General features: G+C 42.2%; 1 protein-coding gene across 1 annotated transcript in view; it reads left to right on the plus strand.

The window, feature by feature from the left end:
- prelid3b (PRELI domain containing 3) overlaps positions 1-27,588 on the plus strand; it is a 56,382-nt gene that overhangs the window by 3,846 nt on the left and 24,948 nt on the right. Inside the window, exons 2-4 of the mRNA XM_060918184.1 lie at positions 12,066-12,234; positions 21,461-21,550; positions 21,976-22,046. Coding sequence (XP_060774167.1) covers positions 12,066-12,234; positions 21,461-21,550; positions 21,976-22,046 — 330 coding nt within the window. The remainder of the gene's footprint in view (positions 1-12,065; positions 12,235-21,460; positions 21,551-21,975; positions 22,047-27,588) is intronic.

Raw genomic sequence — 27,588 nt, forward strand, 5'->3', positions numbered from 1 at the left:
GTAGACCTCATGGCTGTGTTTTAATAGTGAAAGTAAGAGCATTTTCGTATGGATAATGTAATGATAATTCACAAGACTGGGACTTAAGACCTGTGTGGCCATGAGAGCCAATTGTTAGTGAGGCTAATCAGAAGAAATGGCTTCAATTTGCTATTTAACAAAAAGGTTGGACTCTGGAGTAATAGCAAAAGTTCATGTGGTCTGATGAGTCCAGATTTACCTTGTGCCAGAGTGATGTGCAAGTCAAGGTAAGAAGATTGGGGCATGAAGCAATGCACCGATTGTGCATAGTGGTCACTGTACAAGCCTCTGGAGGCAGTGTTGTGATCTGGGGTTGCTTCAGTTGGTCAGGTCTTAAGCTCAGAAACGTTATGTGGCAATAAAACGAAGTCAGCTGACTTCCTGAATGTACTGAATGATTAGAGTATCTCATCAGTGGACTCCCCCCCCCCCCCCCCCCCCCCCCCCCCCCCCCCGGATGGCACAGGTTCATTCTAGGAAGAAAATGGCAGGATTTATTGGGCTTAAATTTTGACAGTGTGTTTCAGGGAGCATGAGGAATCATTTTCATACATGAATTGGCCGCCATGAAGTTCTGAGCTAAACCCCACTGAAAGCCTTTGGAATGTGGCTGGAGAAGACTTAATGGGCTATTTTGACTCTCCTGTTAATACAAGATCTTGGGAAAAATGAATGCAACTGTGGATGTTGTGACTTTGCATAAGGTTGTTGAACCTTGGCAAATACATGACATAATCAAAGCTAAAGGCAATCCAACAAAATGATGTGTATATATATTTTTTAATATGTCCATAATTTTTTTTGGCTGGGCAGTGTATTGTCTATAATGGGCCTTTTCCACTACCCTTTTTCAGCTCACTTCAGCCCAACATGGCTCGCGTTTCGACTACCTCAGAGCAGCACGACTGAGCTCACTTCAGCCTTACTCAGCACCCAAAACTCGCACGGTTTTGGAGTGGGGCTGAAGTGAGCTCAACCGAGCCGAGTGGGGCTAGGGGCGTGAGGAGACACTCCCCTTTGCACTGATTGGTGAGGAGGAGTGTCCTCACATGCCCACACACGCCCCGCGAGCACGCTGGGATCTGTAAACACTGTAAACCTGGAAGAAGAAGAATTAAAGCCGCAAGCGGCCTCGACGGGCCCTCGCGCCAGCGGCCAAGGGGGGCGGGGGCATGCGTCGCTGCGAAAGACCTTCCACAGCTTCTGCGGCAAGAGACATTACTCCCACAATGGCGACAAAGCACAGAATTGGACACATGGCAACAATAGGGTCTCGCACTTCGTGCGTTGTCGACCATGGCAAGCGCCTCAAGAAGGGTCTTGAAAAGAGTTTGCTTGCCAAGTTTGACAAATCAGAAGCTGCAATATCATTTCTGCCATAACCAGCACCCCCAGGGGCGAAAGTGCACAAAATTTGGCGTATATGTCAGGTGAGCTATGAAGAGTTTGCGTATGAAGTTTGATGACAATTGAGTAAATAGAAGATGAGATATAGATTTTTGAAGAATAAATTTTTTGGTTTTTCCCATGTCAGTAGGTGGCGCTATGCTGTACATGAGCGATTATGAGTTGGAAAAATAAGTGTCTACAACAGCAACGTACAATCACAAGGTAGTGGAGTGAAGGAAAAGCATTATGGAATTATTTACCAAAAACCCGTTTTGGAGCAATTGCGTGGGCCAAAAACAGCGCCCCCCATGGACGAAAATTCCCAAAATGTGGTATACATGACATGGGAGGTAGTAAGAGGGTGGCCGTGAAGTTTGACCAAATTTGAGGAAAGATTGGATTTTTTGCCCAAAAATAGCGCCCCCAGTGGCGAAACATCACAGAAATTGGGTCAGATGTCAGAAGCCCAATGAGTGATTTGCGTGTGAAGTAAGAGCAGTGTTGAGCAATTAGAAGATTTGTTATGAATTTTTAAGCATGTAAAATTCTGCATTGAAAAATGATTGACGTATAACTTCTGAACGGGTCACCCTACGTGAAACGTATTTAGCAACTTTTGTCAGACATGTCTGTAGATGATGTGCATCAATTTTGGTGACGTTCCTATGAACGGTCTAGGAGGAGTTGCGCCGTCTTCGTGGCCATGCATTTCGCACAAAAGTGAAATTACCTCACTTCCTGTAGGGCGTGGCTAATGCATTGGCATTACATTTTTGTCCGGCTTGGTGAGATACATATGCGTACCAAAGGGCATGCCACTACTACAAACTACATGGCAACCAGGCACCTTAATGCGAGAGGCAAAAATCACAACACGTTAGGGGGCGCTATAGAGGCCCTGAGGCCCGCCTGGATCTGGGCTTCTGGTTCTCAGAAGCGGTGGCAGTCTAAGAAAAAGGAGCCAAATTTCGAGCGTTGTCGACCATGGCAAGCGCCCCAATAAGGGTCTTGTAAAGAGTTTGCTTGCCAAGGTTGACAAATCAGAAGCTGCAATATCATTTCTGCCATAACCAGCACCCCCAGGGGCGAAAGTGCACAAAATTTGGCGTATATGTCAGGTGAGCTATGAAGAGTTTGCGTATGAAGTTTGATGGCAATTGAGTAAATAGAAGATGAGATATAGATTTTTGAAGAATAAATTTTTTGGTTTTTCCCATGTCAGTAGGTGGCGCTATGCTGTACATGAGCGATTATGAGATGGAAAAATAAGTGTCCACAACAGCAACGTACTATCACAAGGTAGTGGTGTGAAGGAAAAGCATTATGGAATTATTTACCAAAAACCCGTTTTGGAGAAATTGCGTCGGCCAAAAACAGCGCCCCCCATGGACGAAAATTCCCAAAATGTGGTATACATGACATGGGAGGTAGTAAGAGGGAGGCCGTGAAGTTTGACCAAATTTGAGGAAAGATTGGATTTTTTGCCCAAAAATAGCGCCCCCAGTGGCGAAATATCACAGAAATTGGGTAACATGTCAGAAGCCCAATGAGTGATTAGCGTGTGAAGTATGAGCAGTTTTGAGCAATTAGAAGATTTGTTATGAATTTTTTAGCATGTAAAATTTTGAAGTGAAAATTGATTGACGTATAACTTCTGAACGGTTTATCCCACGTGAAACGTATTTAGTAACTTTTGTCAGCCATGTCTGTAGATGATGTGTATCAATTTTGGTGACATTCCTATGAACGGTCTAGGAGGAGTTGCGCCATCTTCGTGGCCATGCATTTCGCACAAAAGTGAAATTACCTCACTTCCTGTTGGGCGTGGCTAATGCATTGGCATTACATTTTTGTCTGGCTTAGTGAGATACATAAGCGCACCAAATGGCATGCCAGTACTACAAACTACATGGCAGCCAGGCACCTTAATGCGAGAGGCAAAAATCGCAACACGTTAGGGGGCGCTATAGAGGCCCCGAGGCCCGCCTGGATCTGGGCTTCTGGTTGTCAGTAGCGGTGACAGTCCAAGAAAAAGGGGCAAAATTTCGAGCGTTGTCGACCATGGCAAGCGCCCCAAAAAGGGTCTTGTAAAGAGTTTGCTTGCCAAGTTTGACAAATCAGAAGCTGCAAGATCATTTCTGCCATAACCAGCACCCCCAGGGGCGAAAGTGCACAAAATTTGGCGTATATGTCAGGTGAGCTATGAAGAGTTTGCGTATGAAGTTTGATGGCAATTGAGTAAATAGAAGATGAGATATAGATTTTTGAAGAATAAATTTTTTGGTTTTTCCCATGTCAGTAGGTGGCGCTATGCTGTACATGAGCGATTATGAGATGGAAAAATAAGTGTCCACAACAGCAACGTACTATCACAAGGTAGTGGTGTGAAGGAAAAGCATTATGGAATTATTTACCAAAAACCCGTTTTGGAGAAATTGCGTCGGCCAAAAACAGCGCCCCCCATGGACGAAAATTCCCAAAATGTGGTATACATGACATGGGAGGTAGTAAGAGGGTGGCCGTGAAGTTTGACCAAATTTGAGGAAAGACTGGAATTTTTGCCCAAAAATAGCGCCCCCAGTGGTGAAATATCACAGAAAGTGGGTAACATGTCAGAAGCCCAATGAGTGATCTGCGTGTGAAGTATGAGCAGTTTTGAGCAAGTAGAAGATTTGTTATGAATTTTTAAGCATGTAAAATGTTGCATTGAAAATTGATTGACGTATAACTTCTGAACGGTTTATGCTACGTGAAACCTATTTAGTAACATTTGTCAGCCATGTCTGTAGATGATATGTATCAATTTTGGTGACATTCCTATGAACGGTCTAGGAGGAGTTGCGCCGTCTTCGTGGCCATGCATTTCGCACAAAAGTGAAATTACCTCACTTCCTGTTGGGCGTGGCTAATGCATTGGCATTACATTTTTGTCCGGCTTAGTGAGATATATATGCGTACCAAATGGCATGCCACTACTACAAACTACATGGCAACCAGGCACCTTAATGCGGGAGGCCAAAATCACAACGACTTAGGGGGCGCTATAGAGGCCCTGTGGCCCGCCTGGATCAGGGCTTCTGGTTCTCAGTAGCGGTGGCAGTCTAAGAAAAAGGAGCCAAATTTCGAGCGTTGTCGACCATGGCAAGCGCCCCAATAAGGGTCTTGTAAAGAGTTGGCTTGCCAAGGTTGACAAATCAGAAGCTGCAATATCATTTCTGCCATAACCAGCACCCCCATGGGCGAAAGTGCAGAAAATTTGGCGTAGATGTCAGGTGAGCTATGAAGAGTTTGCGTATGAAGTGTGATGACCAATTGAGTAAATAGAAGATGAGATATAGATTTTTGAAGAATAAAATTTTTGGTTTTTCCCATGTCAGTAGGTGGCGCTATGCTGCACATGAGCGATTATGAGTTGGAAAAATAAGTGTCTACAACAGCAACGTACTTTCACAAGGTAGTGGTGTGAAGGAAAAGCATTATGGAATTATTTACCAAAAACCCGTTTTGGAGCAATTGCGTCGGCCAAACACAGCGCCCCCCCATGGACGAAAATTCCCAAAATGTGGTATACATGACATGGGAGGTAGGAAGAGGGTGGCCGTGAAGTTTGACCAAATTTGAGGAAAGATTGGATTTTTTGCCCAAAAATAGCGCCCCCAGTGGCGAAAGTGCACAAAATTTGGCGTATAAGTCAGGTGAGCTATGAAGAGTTTGCGTATGAAGTTTGATGACAATTGAGTGAATAGAAGATGAGATATCGATTTTTGAAGAATAAATTTTCTGGTTTTTCCCATGTCAGTAGGTGGCGCTATGCTGTACATGAGCGATGATGAGTTGGAAAAATGGCGCAATGCTGTACATGAGCGATTATGAGTTGGAGAAATAAGTGTCTACAACAGCAACGTACTATCACAAGGTAGTGGTGTGAAGGAAAAGCATTATGGAATTATTTCCCAAAAACCCGTTTTGGAGCAATTGCGTCGGCCAAAAACAGCGCCCCCCCATGGACGAAAATTCCCAAAATGTGGTATACATGACATGGGAGGTAGTAAGAGGGTGGCTGTGAAGTTTGACCAAATTAGAGGAAAGATTGGAATTTTTGCCCAAAAATAGCGCCCCCAGTGGCGAAAGTGCACAAAATTTGGCGTATATGTCAGGTGAGCTATGAAGAGTATGCGTATGAAGTTTGATGACAATTGAGTAAATAGAAGATGAGATATAGATTTTTGACGAATAAATTTTTTGGTTTTTCCCATGTCAGTAGGTGGCGCTATGCTGTACATGAGCGATTATGAGATGGAAAAATAAGTGTCTACAACAGCAACGTACTATCACAAGGTAGTGGTGTGAAGGAAAAGCATCATGCAATTATTAACCAAAAACCCGTTTTGGAGCAATTGCGTCGGCCAAAAACAGCGCCCCCCATGGACGAAAATATCCAAAATGTGGTATACATGACATGGGAGGTAGAAAGAGGATGGCCATGAAGTTTGACCAAATTAGAGGAAAGATTGGAATTTTTGCCCAAAAATAGCGCCCCCAGTGGCGAAATATCACAGAAATTGGGTAACATGTCAGAAGCCCAATGAGTGATTAGCGTGTGAAGTATGAGCAGTTTTGAGCAATCAGAAGATTTGTAATGAATTTTTAAGCATGTAAAATTTTGCATCGAAAATTGATTGACGTATAACGTCTGAACGCTTAATCCTACATGAAACGTATTTAGTAACTTTTGTCAGCCATGTCTGTAGATGATGTGTATCAATTTTGGTGACATTCCTATGAACGGTCTAGGAGGAGTTGCGCCGTCTTCGTGGCCATGCATTTCGCACAAAAGTGAAATTACCTCACTTCCTGTTGGGCGTGGCTAATGCATTGGCATTACATTTGTGTCCGGCTTAGTGAGATACATATGCGTACCAAATGGCATGCCACTACTACAAACTATATGGCAACCAGGCACCTTAATGCGGGAGGCCAAAATCACAACGACTTAGGGGGCGCTATAGAGGCCCTGAGCCCCGGCCAAGTTTGGGCTTTTGGTTCTGAGTAGCGGTGGCAATTCTCGGAACTGGTGCCAAATTTCGTGCGTTTTCGCCCATGGCAAGCGCCCCGAAAATGGCCCAACAGCGGAGAAAAATAAAGAAGAAGACGGAAGAATAATAATAGTGAACTCTTACAAGAACAATAGGGCCTTTGCCCATAGGGCTCGGGCCCTAATTAAAGCCGCAAGCGGCCTCGACGGGCCCTCGCGCCAGCGGCCAAGGGGGGCGGGGGCATGCGTCCCCGCGAAATACCTTCCACAGCTTCCTCGGCAAGAGACATTACTCCCACAATGGCGACAAAGCACAGAATTGGACACATGGCAACAATAGGGTCTCGCACTGGACGGTGCTCGGGGCCTAATAATAATAGCGAAAGTGCACAAAATTTGGCGTATATGTCAGGTGAGCTATGAAGAGTTTGCGTATGAAGTCTGATGATAATTGAGTAAATAGAAGATGAGAAATAGATTTTTGAAGAATAAATTTTTTGGTTTTTCCCATGTCAGTAGGTGGCGCTATGCTGTACATGAGCGATTATGAGTTGGAGAAATAAGGGTCTACAACAGCAACGTACTATCACAAGGTAGTGGTGTGAAGGAAAAGCATTATGGAATTATTTCCCAAAAACCCGTTCTGGAGCAATTGCGTCGGCCAAAAACAGTGCCCCCCATGGACGAAAATTCCCAAAATGTGGTATACATGACATGGGAGGTAGTAAGAGGGTGGCCGTGAAGTTTGACCAAATTTGAGGAAAGATTGGATTTTTTGCCCAGAAATAGCTCCCCCAGTGGCGAAATATCACAGAAATTGGGTAACATGTCAGAAGCCCAATGACTGATTTGCGTGTGAAGTATGAGCAGTTTTGAGCAATCAGAAGATTTGTTATGAATTTTTAAGCATGTAAAATTTGGCATCGAAAATTGATTGACGTATAACTTCTGAACGCTTTATCCTACATGAAACGTATTTAGTAACTTTTGTCAGCCAAGTCTGTAGATGATGTGTATCAATTTTGGTGACATTCCTATGAACGGTCTAGGAGGAGTTGCGCCGTCTTCGTGGCCATGCATTTCGCACAAAAGTGAAATTACCTCACTTCCTGTTGGGCGTGGCTAATGCATTGGCATGACATTTTTGTCCGGCTTAGTGAGATACATATGCGTACCAAATGGCATGCCACTACTACAAACTACATGGCACCCAGGCACCTTAAGGCGGGAGGCCAGAATCACAACGACTTAGGGGGCGCTATAGAGGCCCTGAGCCCCGGCCAAGTTTGGGCTTCTGGTTCTGAGTAGCGGTGGCAATTCTCGGAACTGGCGCCAAATTTCGTGTGTTTTCACCCATGGCAAGTGCCCCGAAAATGACCCAACAGCGGAGAAAAATAAAGAAGAAGAAGAAGACGGAAGAAGAAGACGGAAGAATAATAATAGTGAACTCTTACAAGAACAATAGGGCCTTCGCCCATAGGGCTCGGGCCCTAATTAAAGCCGCAAGCGGCCTCGACGGGCCCTCGCGCCAGCGGCCAAGGGGGGCGGGGGCATGCGTCCCTGCGAAACACCTTCCACAGCTTCTGCGGCAAGAGACATTACTCCCACAATGGCGACAAAGCACAGAAGTGGACACATGGCAACAATAGGGTCTCGCACTTCGTGCGTTGTCGACCATGGCAACCGCCTCAATAAGGGTCTTGAAAAGAGTTTGCTTGCCAAGTTTGACAAATCAGAAGCTGCAATAGCATTTTTGCCATAATCAGCACCCCCAGGGGCAAAAGTGCACAACATTTGGCGTATATGTCAGGTGAGCTATGAAGAGTTTGCGTATGAAGTTTGATGAAAATTGAGTAAATAGAAGATGAGATATAGATTTTTGAAGAATAAATTTTTTGGTTTTTCCCATGTCAGTAGGTGGCGCTAAGCTGTACATGAGCGATTATGAGTTGGAAAAATAAGTGTCTACAACAGCAACGTACAATCACAAGGTAGTGGTGTGAAGGAAAAGCATCATGGAATTATTTACCAAAAACCCGTTTTGGAGCAACTGCGTGGGCCAAAAACAGCGCCCCCCATGGACGAAAATTCCCAAAATGTGGTATACATGACATGGGAGGTAGTAAGAGGGTGGCTGTGAAGTTTGACCAAATTTGAGGAAAGATTGGATTTTTTGCCCAAAAATAGCGCCCCCAGTGGCGAAACATCACAGAAATTGGGTCACATGTCAGAAGCCCAATGAGTGATTTGCGTGTGAAGTATGAGCAGTGTTGAGCAATTAGAAGATTTGTTATGAATTTTTAAGCATGTAAAATTCTGCATTGAAAAATGATTGACGTATAACTTCTGAACGGTTTACCCTACGTGAAACGTATTTAGCAACTTTTGTCAGCCATGTCTTTAGATGATGTGTATCAATTATGGTGACGTTCCTATGAACGGTCTAGGAGGAGTTGCGCCGTCTTCGTGGCCATGCATTTCGCACAAAAGTGAAATGACCTCACTTCCTGTAGGGCGTGGCTAATGCATTGGCATTACATTTTTGTCCGGCTTGGTGAGATACATATGCGTACCAAAGGGCATGCCACTACTACAAACTACATGGCAACCAGGCACCTTAATGCGAGAGGCAAAAATCACAACACGTTAGGGGGCGCTATAGAGGCCCTGAGGCCCGCCTGGATCTGGGCTTCTGGTTCTCAGTAGCGGTGGCAGTCTAAGAAAAAGGAGCCAAATTTCGAGCGTTGTCGACCATGGCAAGCGCCCCAATAAGGGTCTTGTAAAGAGTTTGCTTGCCAAGGTTGACAAATCAGAAGCTGCAAGATCATTTCTGCCATAACCAGCACCCCCAGTGGCGAAAGTGCACAAAATTTGGCGTATATGTCAGGTGAGCTATGAAGAGTTTGCGTATGAAGTGTGATGAAAATTGAGTAAATAGAAGATGAGATATAGATTTTTGAAGAATAAATTTTTTGGTTTTTCCCATGTCAGTAGGTGGCGCTATGTTGTACATGAGCGATTATGAGTTGGAAAAATAAGTGTCTACAACAGCAACGTACTATCACAAGGTAGTGGTGTGAAGGAAAAGCATTATGGAATTATTAACCAAAAACCCATTTTGGAGCAATTGCGTCGGCCAAAAACAGCGCCCCCCCATGGACGAAAATTCCCAAAATGTGGTATACTTGACATGGGAGGTAGTAAGAGGGTGGCCGTGAAGTTTGACCAAATTTGAGGAAAGATTGGATTTTTTGCCCAAAAATAGCGCCCCCAGTGGCGAAATATCACAGAAATTGGGTAACATGTCAGAAGCCCAATGAGTGATTAGCGTGTGAAGTATGAGCAGTTTTGAGCAATTAGAAGATTTGCTATGAATTTTTTAGCATGTAAAATTTTGAAGTGAAAATTGATTGACGTATAACCTCTGAACGGTTTATCCTACGTGAAACGTATTTAGTAACTTTTGTCAGCCATGTCTGTAGATGATGTGTATCAATTTTGGTGACATTCCTATGAACGGTCTAGGAGGAGTTGCGCCGTCTTCGTGGCCATGCATTTCGCACAAAAGTGAAATTACCTCACTTCCTGTTGGGCGTGGCTAATGCATTGGCATTACATTTTTGTCCGGCTTAGTGAGATACATAAGCGTACCAAATGGCATGCCACTAGTACAAACCATATGGCAACCAGGCACCTTAATGCGGGAGGCCAAAATCACAACGACTTAGGGGACGCTATAGAGGCCCTGAGCCCCGGCCAAGTTTGGGCTTCTGGTTCTGAGTAGCGGTGGCAATTCTCGGAAGTGGTGCCAAATTTCGTGCGTTTTCGCCCATGGCAAGCGCCCCGAAAATGGCCCAACAGCGGAGAAAAATAAAGAAGAAGAAGACGGAAGAATAATAATAGTGAACTCTTACAAGAACAATAGGGCCTTCGCCCATAGGGCTCGGGCCCTAATTATGACAAAGAAGAAGAAGATCGGAAAACTAGAAGATGGAAGACCAACCCAAGCGAGGAAAGGCCAGCCAGTTTATTGTTTACTATCCGGGTCGTGAGACTACCACTTAAAAGGTCACTGATGTCACTGTTTGCGCCACCTAACGACATCACGTGACGTCCACCCACTTTCGCTAACTCCACCCAATGTGTCCACCCACTTCCAGCCAGCACGGTTCAGCGCGGTTGTAGTCGAAATGCAACCCCAACAGCCCCACTCAGCTTGACTCAGCCCAACTCAGCACTGCACGGCTCAGCCCAACTCAGCCGCGTTGGTAGTGGAAAAGCCCCATATGTGGATGACATAACAGGGATTCAAAAGTGAAGCCAAAATGTCTGAGGCCATCTAGTGGCAGGCTGCTGTACGATTTTTAAACCATGCCCATTCCCATGGAATGGGATAGATGGCAAGCTCTCATTGCAAGTTACAGCTATGTGCTACCTCTCTGGGTCTGCACTCATACAGTAAAGACTGCTTCTGTTTTATTCTGACTGCAAGCCTGGCATAGTGCTGATGTGGCTCTATAATGGACCTAAAGCATCTGGAAAGTGCTGACTGGGTCTTTTCTGTGAATAAAAAACAATCTCATATCAGTGATTTAAGACCAGGAAGTAGGGGAGTGTGTTATTGCAGCCAGTTCTTACCTTTTTTTTTTTCCCCCCAGCAGTGATTCATTTAGTTTTAAATTTGCTGCCAATTGGTGGACACATTTCATGTTAAGTGCACATTATGCTGCATCTATTTTAGTTGAATTTTTAAATGGTTGAATGTTAAGACTGTGTCCCTTCCTTTAACATGGCTATTTAACAGTTCTGATGTAGTGGTTAGTGCTGTCGCCTCACAGCAAGAAGGTCTGGGTTCGAGCCCTGTGTCCGGCGAGGGCCTTTCTGTGCGGAGTTTGCATGTTCTCCCTGTATCCGCGTGGGTTTCCTCCGGGTGCTCCGGTTTCCCCAACGGTCCAAAGACATGCAGGTTTGGTTAACTGGTGACACTAAATTGACCACAGGTGTGAATGTGAGCGTGAATGGTTCTGTGTCTGCCCTGTGATGACCTGGCAGCTTGTCCAGGGTGTACCCTGCCTTTCGCCCATAGTTGGCTGGGATAGGCTCCAGCTTGCCTGCGACCCTGTGGAACAGGATAAAGCGGCTAGAGATGATGAGATTTAACAATTCAATATTTATGGTCTGAAGTAAATATCAATTTTGTTTTAATTTGTTGAAATTTTTTTTCTTAAAATTGCTTATTTCTTCCCTATCACTTGCACTATATGTGTGACATTAGTGCCTAACCCTGCTAAAGCTGTTTTGGCTGAATTGAAAAATTTCCAATAGCCACATTTCAAAATCTAGTGGAAAGCCTTCCCTGAAGAGTGGAGGCTATTATAACAGCAAAGGGGGACTAAGTTGAGAATGGGATGTTCAAAAAGCACATACGAGTGTGATGGTCAGGTGTCCCCAAACATTTGGCCATGTAGTGTGTTTATCAGCAGCATGTTTGCAAATTTAGCTATTTTCCAAATTTTGGCAGTTTTGCGTGAAATTCAAACACTCTCCTCTTCATATGCCCATTTTCCCCCAAATACAAATTGACAACACAAATGATAGTTTTTAACATTTTTCTTTACAGCCACCCATGGGAGACAGTGACAAAAGCAGCTATGCAGAAGTACCCCAACCCCATGAACCCTAGTGTATTTGGAGTAGATGTGTTGGACCGAAGAGTGGACCAGCAAGGCCGGCTTCACAGCAAACGCCTACTCAGCACAGAATGGGGCCTTCCATCTATAGTCAATTCAGTAAGAGCATCCTTTCAATTCTTCTACACCTGTTTCTCATTATTGATAAGTAAATTACTATTTATGGTAATACATCAGAGTTCCCACTGGCATTTGTCACACTCGTCATTGATGAACATAATCCATCAGTGCCGAAGAGAAAATTGCTAGTAATCATCACTGTAACAAATGTATTTGTCATCATTATCATAAGTCATCTTTTATAGAAATCCCTCTGTTTGCTGAAATCCAACCGCAGTGAAGAGAAGGCAGGAAGCCAGAGTGTAAACAATGAGCAAGTGCTTGTGACCAATAAAAGTCAACTACACATAATGACCAAATGAGCACCAAGCTTTTGACCAATTGCGGTGTGTCTTAATTAGTCTGGTGTTGTGGTGTAATTATCTCTGCGTGAACCAAACAATGGTGCAGTCTAAGCTGAGGAAGGTTTTTTTTTTGGGGGGGGGCAGGCTTCTTCAAGCACTGAACATGATTTAAGGGCCAAAACAGCCATGGAGGAGGCACACTCTGAGTCTCTACCATCCCTGAGCACATTGGACAGTGTCAGTAATATGGGGTCAGTTTAAAAAAAAAAAAAAAATTGAAAGTGCTGGCAAGCAACGTAAAGGGAGCTACGTTTTGGGGCTATAGTCCCCGGGTATTTTCACCCTTAAAAAAAAAAGTGAGAGATTAATAGAAAACAACTGACTTGGATGTCATTTGGGATTTTGAATGTTGTAATATAATTTAGCTTGGAACTGGTGTCTTTGTGGTCCTGAGTGAGAGATGATGTATCATGGTTTTCCCCAAAGTGTTTTAGCGTATCAGGCCCGATATGCTTGCTCTGCCTGCCGATACACTTAGTTGCTTTAGTTAAAATCCGATACATTTAATTTATACCGATTACGTTAAATTTCCTACTAGGGGCGGGCGATATGGGCAAAAAATAATATCTCTATTTTTTAGGATTTTGACGATATGACGCGGTACGCGGTGGTCCGGACTACCGTTGTGGTCCGGACCACGCCGTTTTCAGGTGTGGTCCGGACCACCAAGTTCAGAAGACAAATAAATTTTACATTTTCAGCTACTTCTTCCCCTAATTTAGAATAAATTCTTTCCTTTGCCCTTTCTTCTGTTGCTTTGTAGTCTCTAGCACATTTTTTCTTATTCCTTAGAAGCTGTTCATAACCACCCTGAGACATAATGACGAAAGTTGGTAAAATTATTTTTCACTTCCCTCGTGGCAGCTCCCGCTTTTTTACATGCGTTAGAACTGGTATCTTTTATTGCGCGTGTGTTTTACGCATGCATTTCTCTTCCGGTTTGAGAAAAAATAACAAATGATGTACGACTTTGTAAAAAAACTCGTATTAAATGACAAACACAGTATGATTTTGGTAAGTTTTTATTTATATCGTAATATAATACAGCATACGGTGAACCGGACCACAATCCAGGAAAAATAATTAATTAATGCCCTCGTTTTGTATGGAAAATACGGTGATCCGGACCACCGCGTACCGCGTCATATTTAAAAAAAAAAAAACACTTGCTTAAAGATTACAATAATTACAATGACTAAAAGAATCATTGCAGTGACACAAGTATTTAAGGAAAAGCCATATTTATTTTCTTAAACAACTTTTAATAAAAATGAATAATTCAATTGACAGTTCGTAACGGCAGCAAACATTCTAATCAACCGTCTCTGACGGCAGTACGGGTCTGCAAATATCCCGCCTGTTCCGCTGCCAACAACCAATCATATGTCAATCTGAACCAACAGCTTTCCAATCATCTTACAGCTTCGTGCTCCGCTGTCCCTCTCCTGCCGTTATAGAAGTACTGCGCCTGCGCAGTGTCAAAATAATCCACGAGAAAAGTGGATTTTAAAGCTTTTTCTGAGTCATGAGAACCAACCTAACACTCAAGTATAATCAACTTTTCATGGCGATTTCAATCATATGCTCTTCGCGACCGTTAGTTTTCACAGAGTCCAGTATTGATATCTTCCCATTCATGTTCAGAGGATCTGGTCTCACTAATCCGAAAAAGATGCCTGAAAGTGGCCGGCGAGTGACCGCACTTGGCCTGATAGGAGCCCGTCACAGCTTCTTTTTTTTTTTTTCCCCCCTCAAAAAAAAAACGTAAACTACAAGTCAAAGTTTTTCAGTATAACAATAATAAAGAAAAATGTGCTCAATTTAAAATGCATTGAAACTATTCGAAATCGGCTGATCGGTTCATTCATTATTATCCGTGAGTACAGAAACACTAGTAATAATTTCTGGATCATTGCTATAAACGTGGACTAATATTTCTTGGGAACCAATCAATCAAGTTTATTTGTACAGCGCTTTTAACAATAAACATTGTCGCAAAGCAGCTTTACAGAATTTGAACGACTTAAAACATGAGCTAATTTTATCCCTAATCTATCCCCAATGAGCAAGCCTGTGGCGATGGTGGCAAGGAAAAACTCCCTCAGACGACATGAGGAAGAAACCTCGAGAGGAACCAGACTCAAAAGGGAACCCATCCTCATTTGGGCAACAACAGACAGCCTGACTATAATATTAACAGTTTTAACAGGTATAACCCTCAACTGTCCTCATGGGGCTGTCCTGCTCTGGCTGGATGCTTGATTGGGTGATGGGAGCACACTCCTCAGCAATGATGAGATGCAGATGGGACCCTTAGGGCTGGCCAAGACAATTCAGTTACATTTCACCGGGTCTGGGACATGCGACAGAATGTCTGACGGCCGATTCCCTGCAGGCTACGATAGCCAGTCGAGGTCTCCACCGTCTCCACCAAAAGATTTCCTGTTGACTCCATGTAACTCAGAGGGACAGATTTGGGGGGGGGGGGAGGGAAAGAAAACACAGGTGGTTAGGTATGCCCAATGTCACCTGAATAAGTAGGAACAATATACATATTGCACCGAGTACAAACAGGGACTCCGGCAACTAACTGACAGCATAACTAAAAGGAGAGAGCCAGAAGGTAACACAGGCATGAGGGAGCCCCGGGACATAAAGCAGCAGCCACTACACCGTCAACAAACTTGAGTGAGCAAGCGAGTGGGGACTGACAGCATCCATACATCCCAGTTTACCAAAACACTCTATGTCTGAGGACCCTCCAGATCTACTCCTTTACCTCATAAACACCATTAACAAAAGGCTTGACTAAACAGATATGTTTTCAGCCTAGACTTAAATGCTGAGACTGGGTTAATGCATTAACCAATGGGTTAATGTCATGGAATGAACCAACCGACCAATCGCATTTTTTCTTCAGATGGTATCTGGGTAAATCAGCAGCTGTCTCAGCCAATCACATTTTATTGCTGGACGGGATCATGTCACGACATCTTCCGGTAGATACCCGAAATCAGCTTTGTGCGTTGTGAGGCCAGCGGAGCAAAAACAAAAACTTTTAATATGCTGAGCAATGTTTGATACATTTTGGAAAGTTGTTTTTGGTTGCTTTATAGGTTTCTTAGAATATTTAACTCGTCACGTCTGTGCTGCTCTCCTGGGTTGCTAGAAACAGTTGTGTTGCCCTGGCTTGGCGTATAAAATGTGCCCCCCCCCCCCCCCAAAAGCAATTCAAGGCCCGTCCGTCAGTCCGTGTCTGGCGCCGGGTCTGCTCCGCTCTGTATTGATTTTTGGCTGCTTAATTAAAAAAACTCGATAATGCAAAATTACACATCGTCAAAACAACGTTCACGATGACATCGCAGACGATACATATCGCCCACCCCTATTTCCTACCCACAAGTAACTAGATACATAGAGCAAATAACAGATCCATTTGCATACTGATTGATACTTGTGTTAAACAAGCGGTCCCCCCCCCCCCCCCCAATGTTTGTGTTGATTCTGTCAAAGTAATATGTCCACATGGTATGATGTGGACAAACTGTAATCTGTTGGCTATTAGGGATGTCCCGATCAGGTTTTTTTGCCCTCCGATCCGATACCGATCATTTGATTTTGAGTATCTGCCGATACCGAGTCCCGATCCGATACTTCTTATAATCCATAAAAAAAAATAAAGACGAGGAAAGAAACGGATCCAGGATGTTCCTCATTTTTTTTTTTTTTTTTATTTAACACCTTATTTTAACATCCAACAACTCCGTTAGCAAACAGAACACTTACGTGAGGTAGTTTGAACAATAAATAACACAAATTAAAAACATAACCTTAAAATACCTGGCAGGAATGTAAACAAATAAAAAATAAATAAATAAAACTGCCACAGTGCCAGTAATTTGCTTTTAAGAACGCATCTCAGTGGTATACAGTAATTTCAATTAAGGAAATGAACGTTTTTTCTTGATGAAAACAAGCATTTCTACCCTTTCAGGTTTGAGCCTGTTTTTGTCATCCAACACGTTTGCAACAGCACTAAAAACTCGCTGTATTGTGTCGGGTGTTTGTTTTTCAGGTGCCGTATCAGGTTTGTCGTATTAAATGCGGCCCTTTCCTGTCCACCCCTTGAAATTCCAACTTTACATATTTCACAGTTTGCTATGGCAATGTTGTCCTCAACTTTGAAATACTGCCACACTGCAGGCATGCTTTGCTTTCCGCTTCGAACTGCTTCCGTGTTCAACTTTGCCGGCAACGGGCAGCCAATAACCAATAGTGTCTCTGCTACAAAGTGATGTCATGCCGCACGCGTTGATGTTGCTGTGTTGAGACAAGAGGTCTGGTCTCACTCTGTGCCAACGCATAGTTATTGATGTGTTAAAAATGAGAATATATTATATAGATATATATCCGATCCCTGATCGGGAGGTAATGCCCGATTCCGATCGAGTCTGAAACCACGTGATCGGGCCCGATTTCCGATCACGTGATCGGATCGGGACATCCCTATTGGCTATGTCAAGATCACGTGTTCAAACCATCCAATAAAAACATCGAAAGAAAATGTCAGACATCCCGGAATTTTCCGATTCATTATAAGCGATCTCCTTGGCTGTCGATGTTGTCCATCACCAGACGCACAAGGCCGACTGATTTTAATCACAAAAGTTTGACCTAGTCTATTATCATTATGGCTTCGATCAAAGACTGGTTGACTATACGTCAACAAACCCACGTGAGTGATGGCGCACAAAACCACACAACTGTCACGAAAACGTAATCAATTTTGATCACAGCAGCTGGCTTAAAAAGCACTTGCTGGACAATTTGATCCACATCAGCATGGATGACAATGAGATGGACTATAAGAGGGTTGCCCAACATTGGGCCAAGCAAAAGCCAAGGAGAATTAATCTGCTTTAAAGGAGTAGAAAACTTAATTCATTAGTTTGGGTTTGCAGAAAGATTATGTACTTATAAACACACTCACGAAGTGAAGTTGTCCAAATGTGTCAAATATAGCATAATTTCAAATAATAATCATAAGCATTTTTGGTAGTATGATGTCACTGGGATCCATTTAACAAAAGAAGGCTCCGGATTATTCTTTTGTTAAAGGGTCACGGTGACATCACACTGCCAAATATGCTTATTATTATTCGAAATTATGCTACATTTAACACTTATAAAACACATTCATGAAGATAATTTAATAAGTACATAATCTTTCTGCAAACTTGGTTCATTCATTCAAGTTTTCTTTTCCTTTAAATATTTTAATCTTAATCTAGTCCATTTAATAAAGTGCCAAAATTCAAACTTTATAATATGCAGTTGCCTTACTTTTCAGTGTATCTTAGTTATACATATATTATGGTAATTGCATCAGAAACATTCTAAATCATTAGTTATAGTAATACACAACTTTATTTTAAGGTGGCAGTTCTTAGGTTCCGATACCTTTGTGATCAACAGGAGGTCATGATGATCGATTCTCTTCGTTGGATTGCATAAGATGGAGCAAAGCACTGTTCATATTTTCATGCACATTTTTGTTACAACGCTACTTGATCATAGATAATTAAGATATCCCTGTAGATTTTCAATCTACAACCCCGATTCCAAAAAAGTTGGGACAAAGTATAAATTGTAAATAAAAACGGAATGCAATAATTTACAAATCTCAAAAACTGATATTGTATTCACAATAGAACATAGACAACATATCAAATGTCGAAAGTGAGACATTTTGAAATTTCATACCAAATACTGGCTCATTTGAAATTTCATGACAGCAACACATCTCAAAAAAGTTGGGACAGGGGCAATAAGAGGCTGGAAAAGTTAAAGGTACAAAAAAGGAACAGCTGGAGGACCAAACTGCAACTCATTAGGTCAATTGGCAAAAGGTCATTAACATGACCTGGGTATAAAAAGAGCATCTTGGAGTGGCAGCGGCTCTCAGAAGTAAAGATGGGAAGAGGATCGCCAATCCCCCTAATTCTGCGCTGACAAATAGTGGAGCAATATCAGAAAGGAGTTTGACAGTGTAAAATTGCAAAGAGTTTGAACATATCATCTACAGTGCATAATATCATCAAAAGATTCAGAGAATCTGGAAGAATCTCTGTGCGTAAGGGTCAAGGCTGGAAAACCATACTGGGTGCCCGTGATCTTTGGGCCCTTAGATGGCACTGCATCACATACAGGCATGCTTCTGTATTGGAAATCACAAAATGGGCTCAGGAATATTTCCAGAGAACATTATCTGTGAACACAATTCACCGTGCCATCCACCGTTGCCAGCTAAAACTCTATAGTTCAAAGAAGAAACTGTATCTAAACATGATCCAGAAGCGCAGACGTCTTCTCTGGGCCAAGGCTCATTTAAAATGGACTGTGGCAAAGTGGAAAACTGTTCTGTGGTCAGACTAATCAAAATTTGAAGTTCTTTATGGAAATCAGGGACGCCGTGTCATTCGGACTAAAGAGGAGAAGGACGACCCAAGTTATCAGTGCTCAGTTCAGAAGCCTGCATCTCTGATGGTATGGGGTTGCATTAGTGTGTGTGGCATGGGCAGCTTACACATCTGGAAAGACACCATCAATGCTGAAAGGTATATCCAGGTTCTAGAGCAACATATGCTCCCATCCAGACGACGTCTCTTTCAGGGAAGACCTTGAATTTTCCAACATGACAATGCCAAACCACATACTGCATCAATTACAGCATCATGACTGCGTAGAAGAAGGGTCCGGGTACTGAACTGGCCAGCCTGCAGTCCAGATCTTTCACCCATGAAACATTTGGTGCATCATAAAACGGAAGATATGACAAAAAAAGACCTAAGACAGTTGAGCAACTAGAATCCTACATTAGACAAGAATGGGTTAACATTCCTGTCCCTAAACTTGAGCAACTTGTCTCCTCAGTCCCCAGACGTTTACAGGCTCTTGTAAAGAGAAAAGGGGATGTCTCACAGTGGTAAACATGGCCTTGTCCCAACTTTTTTGAGATGTGTTGTCATGAAATTTAAAATCACCTAATTTTTCTCTTTAAATGATACATTTTCTCAGTTTAAACATTTGATATGTCATCTATGTTCTATTCTGAATAAAATATGGAATTTTGAAACTTCCACATCATTGCATTCCATTTTTATTTACAATTTGTACTTTGTCCCAACTTTTTTGGAATCGGGGTTGTATAATGTACCTAAGTAATTTATAACAAAACAGTTTAACTTGCATGTTGAACTTTTAAGGTGAAATTTCAAATGTGTATACGTTAATACTGTTTAGGTCAGAAATCATTGAAACACTGGTAAAATCTATCCTATAATCATGTATCTAAAACCTCTCCGAGACCCTGAAAATGCACCCAAGAGCATCTATTTTCAAAAAATTTTCTGGGGGGGGGCATGCCCCCAGACCCCCCTAGTTTTGCTTCACGCCTTTGGCGCTTGCTTTCGCGCCATTGCTGCTTAATTGTCTGTGTATTATCATGCCAGAATTTAGGGGTTTAATTTTTTTCTGGGGAAAACAGATATATTTTTATTAAACTGATGATGACTTCTACTTGTGATATTAAGTCAATTGACACATGCCTCAGTTTCCTGAGACATTATGGCTGATGATGATGACGATGATGATGATGATGATAATGGAGGCAGAAACTGAAGTGAACAACATAAATTTAAAAAGAGCGGTGCCAAAATAATTAATAAAGATGTCATAATCTTTGAATGTGTATGGGTGATATTACTTGGTAAAGTTGGCTATAACCTCACAATCTCCCGTAAAACATAAGAGCCTTAGGAAAACACTGCTTGGCCACTGGTCTATTCAGTAGCTAGAATAGAAACACCCCTGTGCTAACCAATGGATGGTGAACACGGTGTCGTTCAGTGTTCGGTTCATAACTCGACGGGAAAATCAGATTCCGTCACTGTTGGTTGTTCCAAGACTCTTCTCGACTCTTCAATTGTAAATCAAGTTTTTTGTTGAAGTAAAGGGAGTCCGAATATCTCTTTTGAATAATTCCATGCTAAAATAACCTGAAATAAGCTCAAACTAAAGAGGTTTGTTTTCACTTGGTGGTGCACAGGGCCCCCAAAACAAGTTTTTCTTCGGGGCTGGAGTGGTGTCCAAATTTTACATGTAATGGTGAAGCCTAGCTGTATCTGTACAAATATTTGAATTCTGCCAGTTTGGTTGGTATAAACCTGTATAAAACTTTAAGTCAGTAACTAAGAAAAAATACAGACTAAGAAAAAGTAAAGAATACTTATTTGACTTTATTTTTCAAGGGAAAAAAGTGGAGAATAGTTTTCAGAACCCAGAGGGAACCCTGATGCATGTCTTTTTAGATAATTCCTAAGAAACTTTGATGGGCATCATTCAGAACTTAACTGACATTTTTCTTCTGTCTCAATAATTGCAAGATTCTTAAGGCTCGATGCATTTTGTTTGAGTTCACACATTGGTTGTGGATATGAATGTACTAGGCCTGCAAAAATAAATTGACAACACAGACTATGTTAATTGCTTTTGTTGCTTCTGGTTTTTTGCACTCTTTCAGTGGACTTTACCATAATTAATCTATATACTCTAATAAATTTAGATTTTTAATTGTTTATGTATTGTTCTTGATTTAAAGTGCTTTTTTTAAATGATGTTTGAGTTTTTGGGATTTGGGTTTGCCTGGTGGGTGGGAACTGGCAGGTGAGAAAAATGGGAAGAAAAAAGTTGTAAAGATGCTCCCACTATCTTTTCTGACATGATGCTCTTCAGTATATATCTATCTCTATATATCTTGTGCTACTGGTCAACATAATGATGTACTTTCTTTCTTTCCACAGATCATTGGTAATGTACGTGCATGTACGTATGTTCAAGAGCATTCACTTGTGGACCCTAAAGAGAAGACTTTGGAGCTTAAGTCTTCAAATGTATGAATGCAATATTTTACACCTATCACTGGCTAACATCCAGAGGAACAAATGTCTACTTGAATTTGTTTACATTATTGAAACAAAATTTAACTCCCATTTATGCAATTGCACAAAGATGTGATGAGAGCTAAAATGTGCTCTTGGATCAATAGCATAATACCCAACTTCTGAAACAAGCAGACTATTAGTTCTACCTTTTGGTATTTTTGTGTAGGAGACATGCAAATATGAATTAGATGAGCATTTTCTGAAAGGAAATATTCATACTTGCAAAGCAAAAAATAAATTCTAGCTTGACAGAAGTTTAGTTCACATGTAGCCGTTAGCAATCACAGAAACTGATTGATAAAAAGTTTCAGAATAACAATATAATGCTTTGCAAGCACTATATTTATACACTTTCTCTGTATGTTTGTTCCCAGATTACATTTACCAACATGGTGTCTGTAGATGAAAGGCTAGTCTACAAGCCACATCCAGATGACCCATTAAAGTAAGACCCATCAATTTGGTGTGCATTTGCGCATGTTCCTTCTGTTTGCAAGATCGAGAAAGCATGGATGTGACCTGTGAACAGTTGTGATACCTCTTGTACAGAGTCCTTGTTCAGAGACTCTGATTGTTGGCCTCAAATTATGCTAGCTAGCTACATCTCTCATAATTAAATCTTATTAACTTTGTGATGCTGCTGATCTTAAAAGACCTTAAAGTGCTAGTCTTCCCAATCTCACCGACTAATTGTAACCAGGCAGGGACACCCTAAAAGGTCACACCTACACAGTATGCTAAAGGAGTTACAGTTCACAAATGGCCAAAACAAAAAATGACTAGAGCGTACTTTTCAGCCCTCAGAGGAATGAAGCAGAAGTGGTTACCCACGTTCAGTTTATTTATGAAAATTGAGAATATACAGCATGATTTAACTTTTGCCAAAAATATACCCATTTTGAACTTAAACTTGCTTAGCTATCAGTACTTCAACTTGAAGAATTAACGTTACAAAGAGCTTAATGTTCCATGAAGAGCCAACTTGCTCCTCAAAGGCTGAAAATGGTTATGTTGTCTGAGCATGTGCATGACATCTTGTATGTTTGCCTCCGTGCCGGCCGCAACAAAGACCTTAAAGTGCTAGTCTTATGAAAATGACCTCATCCCTGGAAATTATACCTTTTATAAAACTAGACATGTTAAATAGTTTACTGTCTAAATTGTATTTTAATACGAGCCCTGGAACATGTTCTATTTAGCAGTTATTTCAGCTCAGTTTGGCTCGGAGTCCACCGTTACCACCGATGGGGTTTTTTTTTTTTTTTTTTTCTTTCCCCCGTTTCCGGTTGAGAGTACGTCATGCGCATTCTGGCTGCCGCTTCTCACCAGAGCTTTTTATTTTCTTTCTTTTTTTCAATTTTCATTTTATTTATTTTTTCTGTGTGTTTGAGTGTTTTGTCCGCCGGTTGTGGTGTAGCTCCAGACCCAGTTTTGGGCGTTGGTTCCCTCTAGGCCTTGGTTCGCTGTAGGTGATGCCTGCGCTCCCAGCTGTGGACTGCAGTGAGCTCGTTGCTCATTTAACATTCGTGGTTGTCCAGCGCTCTGCGCTTTAGTGCTTGGCGTGATGTTCCGAGCAACGTTGCTCGGTGGCGTCACGGCGGCTGTGCAGGCAGCTTGGGACACACCAGCGCTCTGCGTGGCGGAGCTTCTCTGCTCGCTTTGTGGATCCACGGTGTGGTGTTCGAGCGATGTGGCTGATGGCGTCACAGCGGCTGTGCTGGAGATGTGGGACTCGTTTTCATGTGCCTTTTGGTGGGACTGTGGCTGCTACACCACTGGAATTGCATCTTGACCCCTACTTGGTGGACTTTTTACTTTTATTTTTTATTTATTTTTATTTGTTTTTTTTTTTTTCTTTGTCTATAATTGTAAAGTGTCCTTGGGTTTCTTGAAAGGCGCTATATAAATTTAACTTATTTGTTACACAAATGCGTTCCTGGTAAATTTATTGTTAATTCAAAAGAAGTGACATCATATGCGCAATGCTTGAAAGGTCACAGCATTTAGAAGAACAACTTTATTCATCACATGCTTGTGAAATTCCTCTCTGCATTTAACCCATCTGAAGCGCACACACCCAGAGCAGTGGACAGCCATGCTAACAGTGTCCAGGGAGCAGTTGGGAGTTAGGTGCCTTGCTCAAGGGCACCTCAGCCCAAGGCAGTCCTATATTAACCTAACCACATGTCTTTTGAACTGTGGGGGAAACCAACGCACCTGGAGGAAACCAACGCAGACACTGGGAGAACATGCAAACTCCACATAGAAAGGCCCCCGCCAGCCGCTGGGCTCAAACCCAGAACCTTCTTGCTGTGAGGTGACCGTGCTAACCGCTTACACCACTGTGCTGCACCGTTCTGGCTTTTGTGTAGCACGTTTTTAAATTTATTTATTTTTTTAATTAATTCCAAAACAAAATTAAAACCAAAGCATGCCTCCTAAGAGTTGTCGTTCAAGGCTGTTAAAGTATAGCCCATTAAAAAAGCAGAATTTTGATCCATTATAGCTGAAAGTCGACAGGACACTTATGGAATGAATGGGTTCGATTTGTACAGACAGGATGGTTTGGTGTCTGCTCCATACATTTTTAAAAAGATAAATTTGTGAGGAAAATTCACATAGAAGGACCTGAGCGACATCTGGTGCACGGAGCGGTTCCTACGATTTGGAAACAAAAGTCAGAAGTGCTATCCCAAAGAGCTCACCACACAGTAAGTGTCAAGCTTGTGTTAGGCACTTACTTTCACTTTTAGCGCTGGAGCCAGCAGAAGCGGGTGACACGTTGCACCATATGCACTGTGTGCAGCAGCCAGGAATTTGTTAGGGTTAACCTCCAATACTAAGTTGGTCATAAAACTGCAACCTTTTCTGGTTCTAACAGTACCAATTACTGTAGGACCATGTAGACACTTTCTGTATTGTGCTATGTTAGGTAGAGGTGGGGGTGTCTGCATGCAATTGCCTTTATTTTTTCTAAACTAAAATCATCTCTACAACCGTAAAAGATTTTTAAAACACCACTCAAGTACTTTTGCAACTCTCACTCCAGACTTTACAAGAAAGCCACTGTCATCAATTACACCTCTTTCCTCTAATTTACAATGTGATAACTGCTTAACTCTGAAATCAGATAAAGCTCTGCGGTCCAAAATTAAAAGGCTGGCACATAAAAGGAAACAAATACAAGTCAATCAGAGCAAGTGGGTGAACACATTTAAAACTATGGTTGATTCTTCAGTACAGTGGTGCTTGAAAGTTTGTGAACCCTTTAGAATTTTCTACATTTCTGCATAAATATGACCTAAAACATCAGATTTTCACACAAGTCCTAAAAGTAGATAAAGAGAACCCAGTTAAACAAATGAGACAAAAATATTATACTTGGTCATTTATTTATTGAGGTAAATGATCCAATATTACATATCTGTGAGGGGCAAAAGTATGTGAACCTTTGCTTTCAGTATCTGGTGTGACCCCCTTGTGCAGCAATAACTGCAACTAAACGTTTCCGATAACTGTTGATCAGTCCTGCACACCGGCTTGGAGGAATTTTAGCCCATTCCTCCATACAGAACAGCTTCAACTCTGGGATGTTGGTGGGTTTCCTCACATGAACTGCTCACTTCAGGTCCTTCCACAACATTTCGATTGGATTAAGGTCAGGACTTTGACTTGGCCATTCCAAAACATTAACTTTTTTCTTCTTTAACCATTCTTTGGTAGAACGACTTGTGTGCTTAGGGCCGTTGTCTTGCTGCATGACCCACCTTCTCTTGAGATTCAGTTCATGGACAGATGTCCTGACATTTTCCTTTAGAATTTGCTGGTATAATTCAGAATTCATTGTTCCATCAATGATGGCAAGCCGTCCTGGCCCAGGTGCAGCAAAACAGGCCCAAACCATGATACTACCACCACCATGTTTCACAGATGGGATAAGGTTCTTATGCTGGAATGCAGTGTTTTCCTTTCTCCAAACGTAACGCTTCTCATTTAAACCAAAGAGTTCTATTTTGGACTCATCCGTCCACAAAACATTTTTCCAATAGCCTTCTGGCTTGTCCACATGATCTTTAGCAAACTGCAGATGAGCAGCAATGTTCTTTTTGGAGAGCAGTGGTTTTCTCCTTGCAACCCTGCCATGCACACCACTGTTGTTCAGTGTTCTCCTGATGGTGGACTCATGAACATTTTAACATTAGCCAAAGTGAGAGAGGCCTTCAGTTGCTTAGAAGTTACCCTGGGGTCCTTTGTGACCTCACCGACTATTACATGCCTTGCTCTTGGAGTGATCTTTGTTGGTCGACCACTCCTGGGGAGGGTAACAATGGTCTTGAATTTCCTCCATTTGTACACAGTCTGTCTGAATGTGGATTGGTGGAGTCCAAACTCTTTAGAGATGGTTTTGTAACCTTTTCCAGCCTGATGAGCATCAACAACGCTTTTTCTGAGGTCCTCAGAAATCTCCTTTGTTCGTGCCATGATACACTTCCACAAACACGTGTTGTGAAGATCAGACTTTGATAGATCCCTGTTCTTTAAATAAAACAAGGTGCCCACTCACACCTGATTGTCATCCCATTGATTGAAAAACACCTGACTCTAATTTCACCTTCAAATTAACTGCTAATCCTAGAGGTTCACATACTTTTTTGCCACTCACAGATATGGAATATTGGATCATTTACCTCAATAAATAAATGACCAAGTATAATGTTTTTGTCTCATTTGTTTAACTGGGTTCTCTTTATCTACTTTTAGAACTTGTGTGAAAATCTGATGATGTTTTAGGTCATATTTATGCAGAAATGTAGAAAATTCTAATGGGTTCACAAACTTTCAAGCACCACTGTAACTGTTTCAGCAGCTACATACAGATTTTATTCCTTTATTTGTGCTATCATTTTATTTCCTTTAATCTGACTTAAAATCCATTGCATTCCTAAGAATGCAGTGGATCTGGTTTGCCTAAATGCTCAGCCCCACAATACCAATAACTAATTAATAAATAAATCGGTCCCCTGCAGTCTGTGGTTGGTCGTCAGTAGATAGACAGTAAAGGGCGCCGCGGTACGCCAGAAATCTGGCGCGGCGCCGGAACGCTATCACCCCTGCTTAAGCGTGCCGTCCAAAATGGCTGCGTCACGTGACTTGGTCACGTGGGTGAAATACCTCAGTAGCCCAGGCCTGGGTTTATTGGTATCAGTGAGATTGCTTCTGGACTGATTCCCCCCCCCCCCCCCCCCCCCGACTTGAACCTGATCCGACAAAATATCTGACCAATCAGGTAATTGTTTACATGTGGCGTTGTTGGAGTATGTGCTATTTTTCTGAGCATCTTTGTACATCCTTGTTGCATCAATAGAGGAAAAGCTGATTATAAAGTGTCAAAGAATCGCATACTTTGACAAAGCACAAGCTGTACAAAGATGCAGCCAAAAAGGAAGATGTATGGAAGATGATCAGCAGTAGAGTGGGTATGACTGGCAAGTGTGTGTATAAAATATAATGATGCATTTTTAGAGACCCCACAGAGATGATTTTACTACTTTCATGGGAGTCAGTCCTCAATCTATGGGAATTCTGCTCCCATGCAATTCGAACCATGTGTGAACCATCCCCTTGTAGCTTTCATCGTCTTTTTCAAAAGAATAGTCTCAAGAACGCACGCCATTGTAGAGAATATTAGTCAGTGTGGACACAAAAGAAGGCAGTGGAGCATATCACCTCACATGTGCAACATCACTCAGGGGCTTCAAAGTTTGGGAGAATAGCAGGGTACAAATAATTTACAGCAGGGTTCAAAATGGTAAAATGTCTGCCGCTGGCAGACATAATGCACGCAAAGCGTGCAGGGATGGATGGATGGATGCAAGTATGAATTTTTCATGGGGTGGGATGGTTTGGAACAGGCCATCTAAAATTGGGATAACATATTTACCCGGGACAGGTATTTGAGGCAGGTCGTCTAGCTTAAGCTTGATTAG

This window comes from Neoarius graeffei, chromosome 4, assembly GCF_027579695.1.
Source record: "Neoarius graeffei isolate fNeoGra1 chromosome 4, fNeoGra1.pri, whole genome shotgun sequence".
NCBI classification, from domain to species: domain Eukaryota; kingdom Metazoa; phylum Chordata; class Actinopteri; order Siluriformes; family Ariidae; genus Neoarius; species Neoarius graeffei.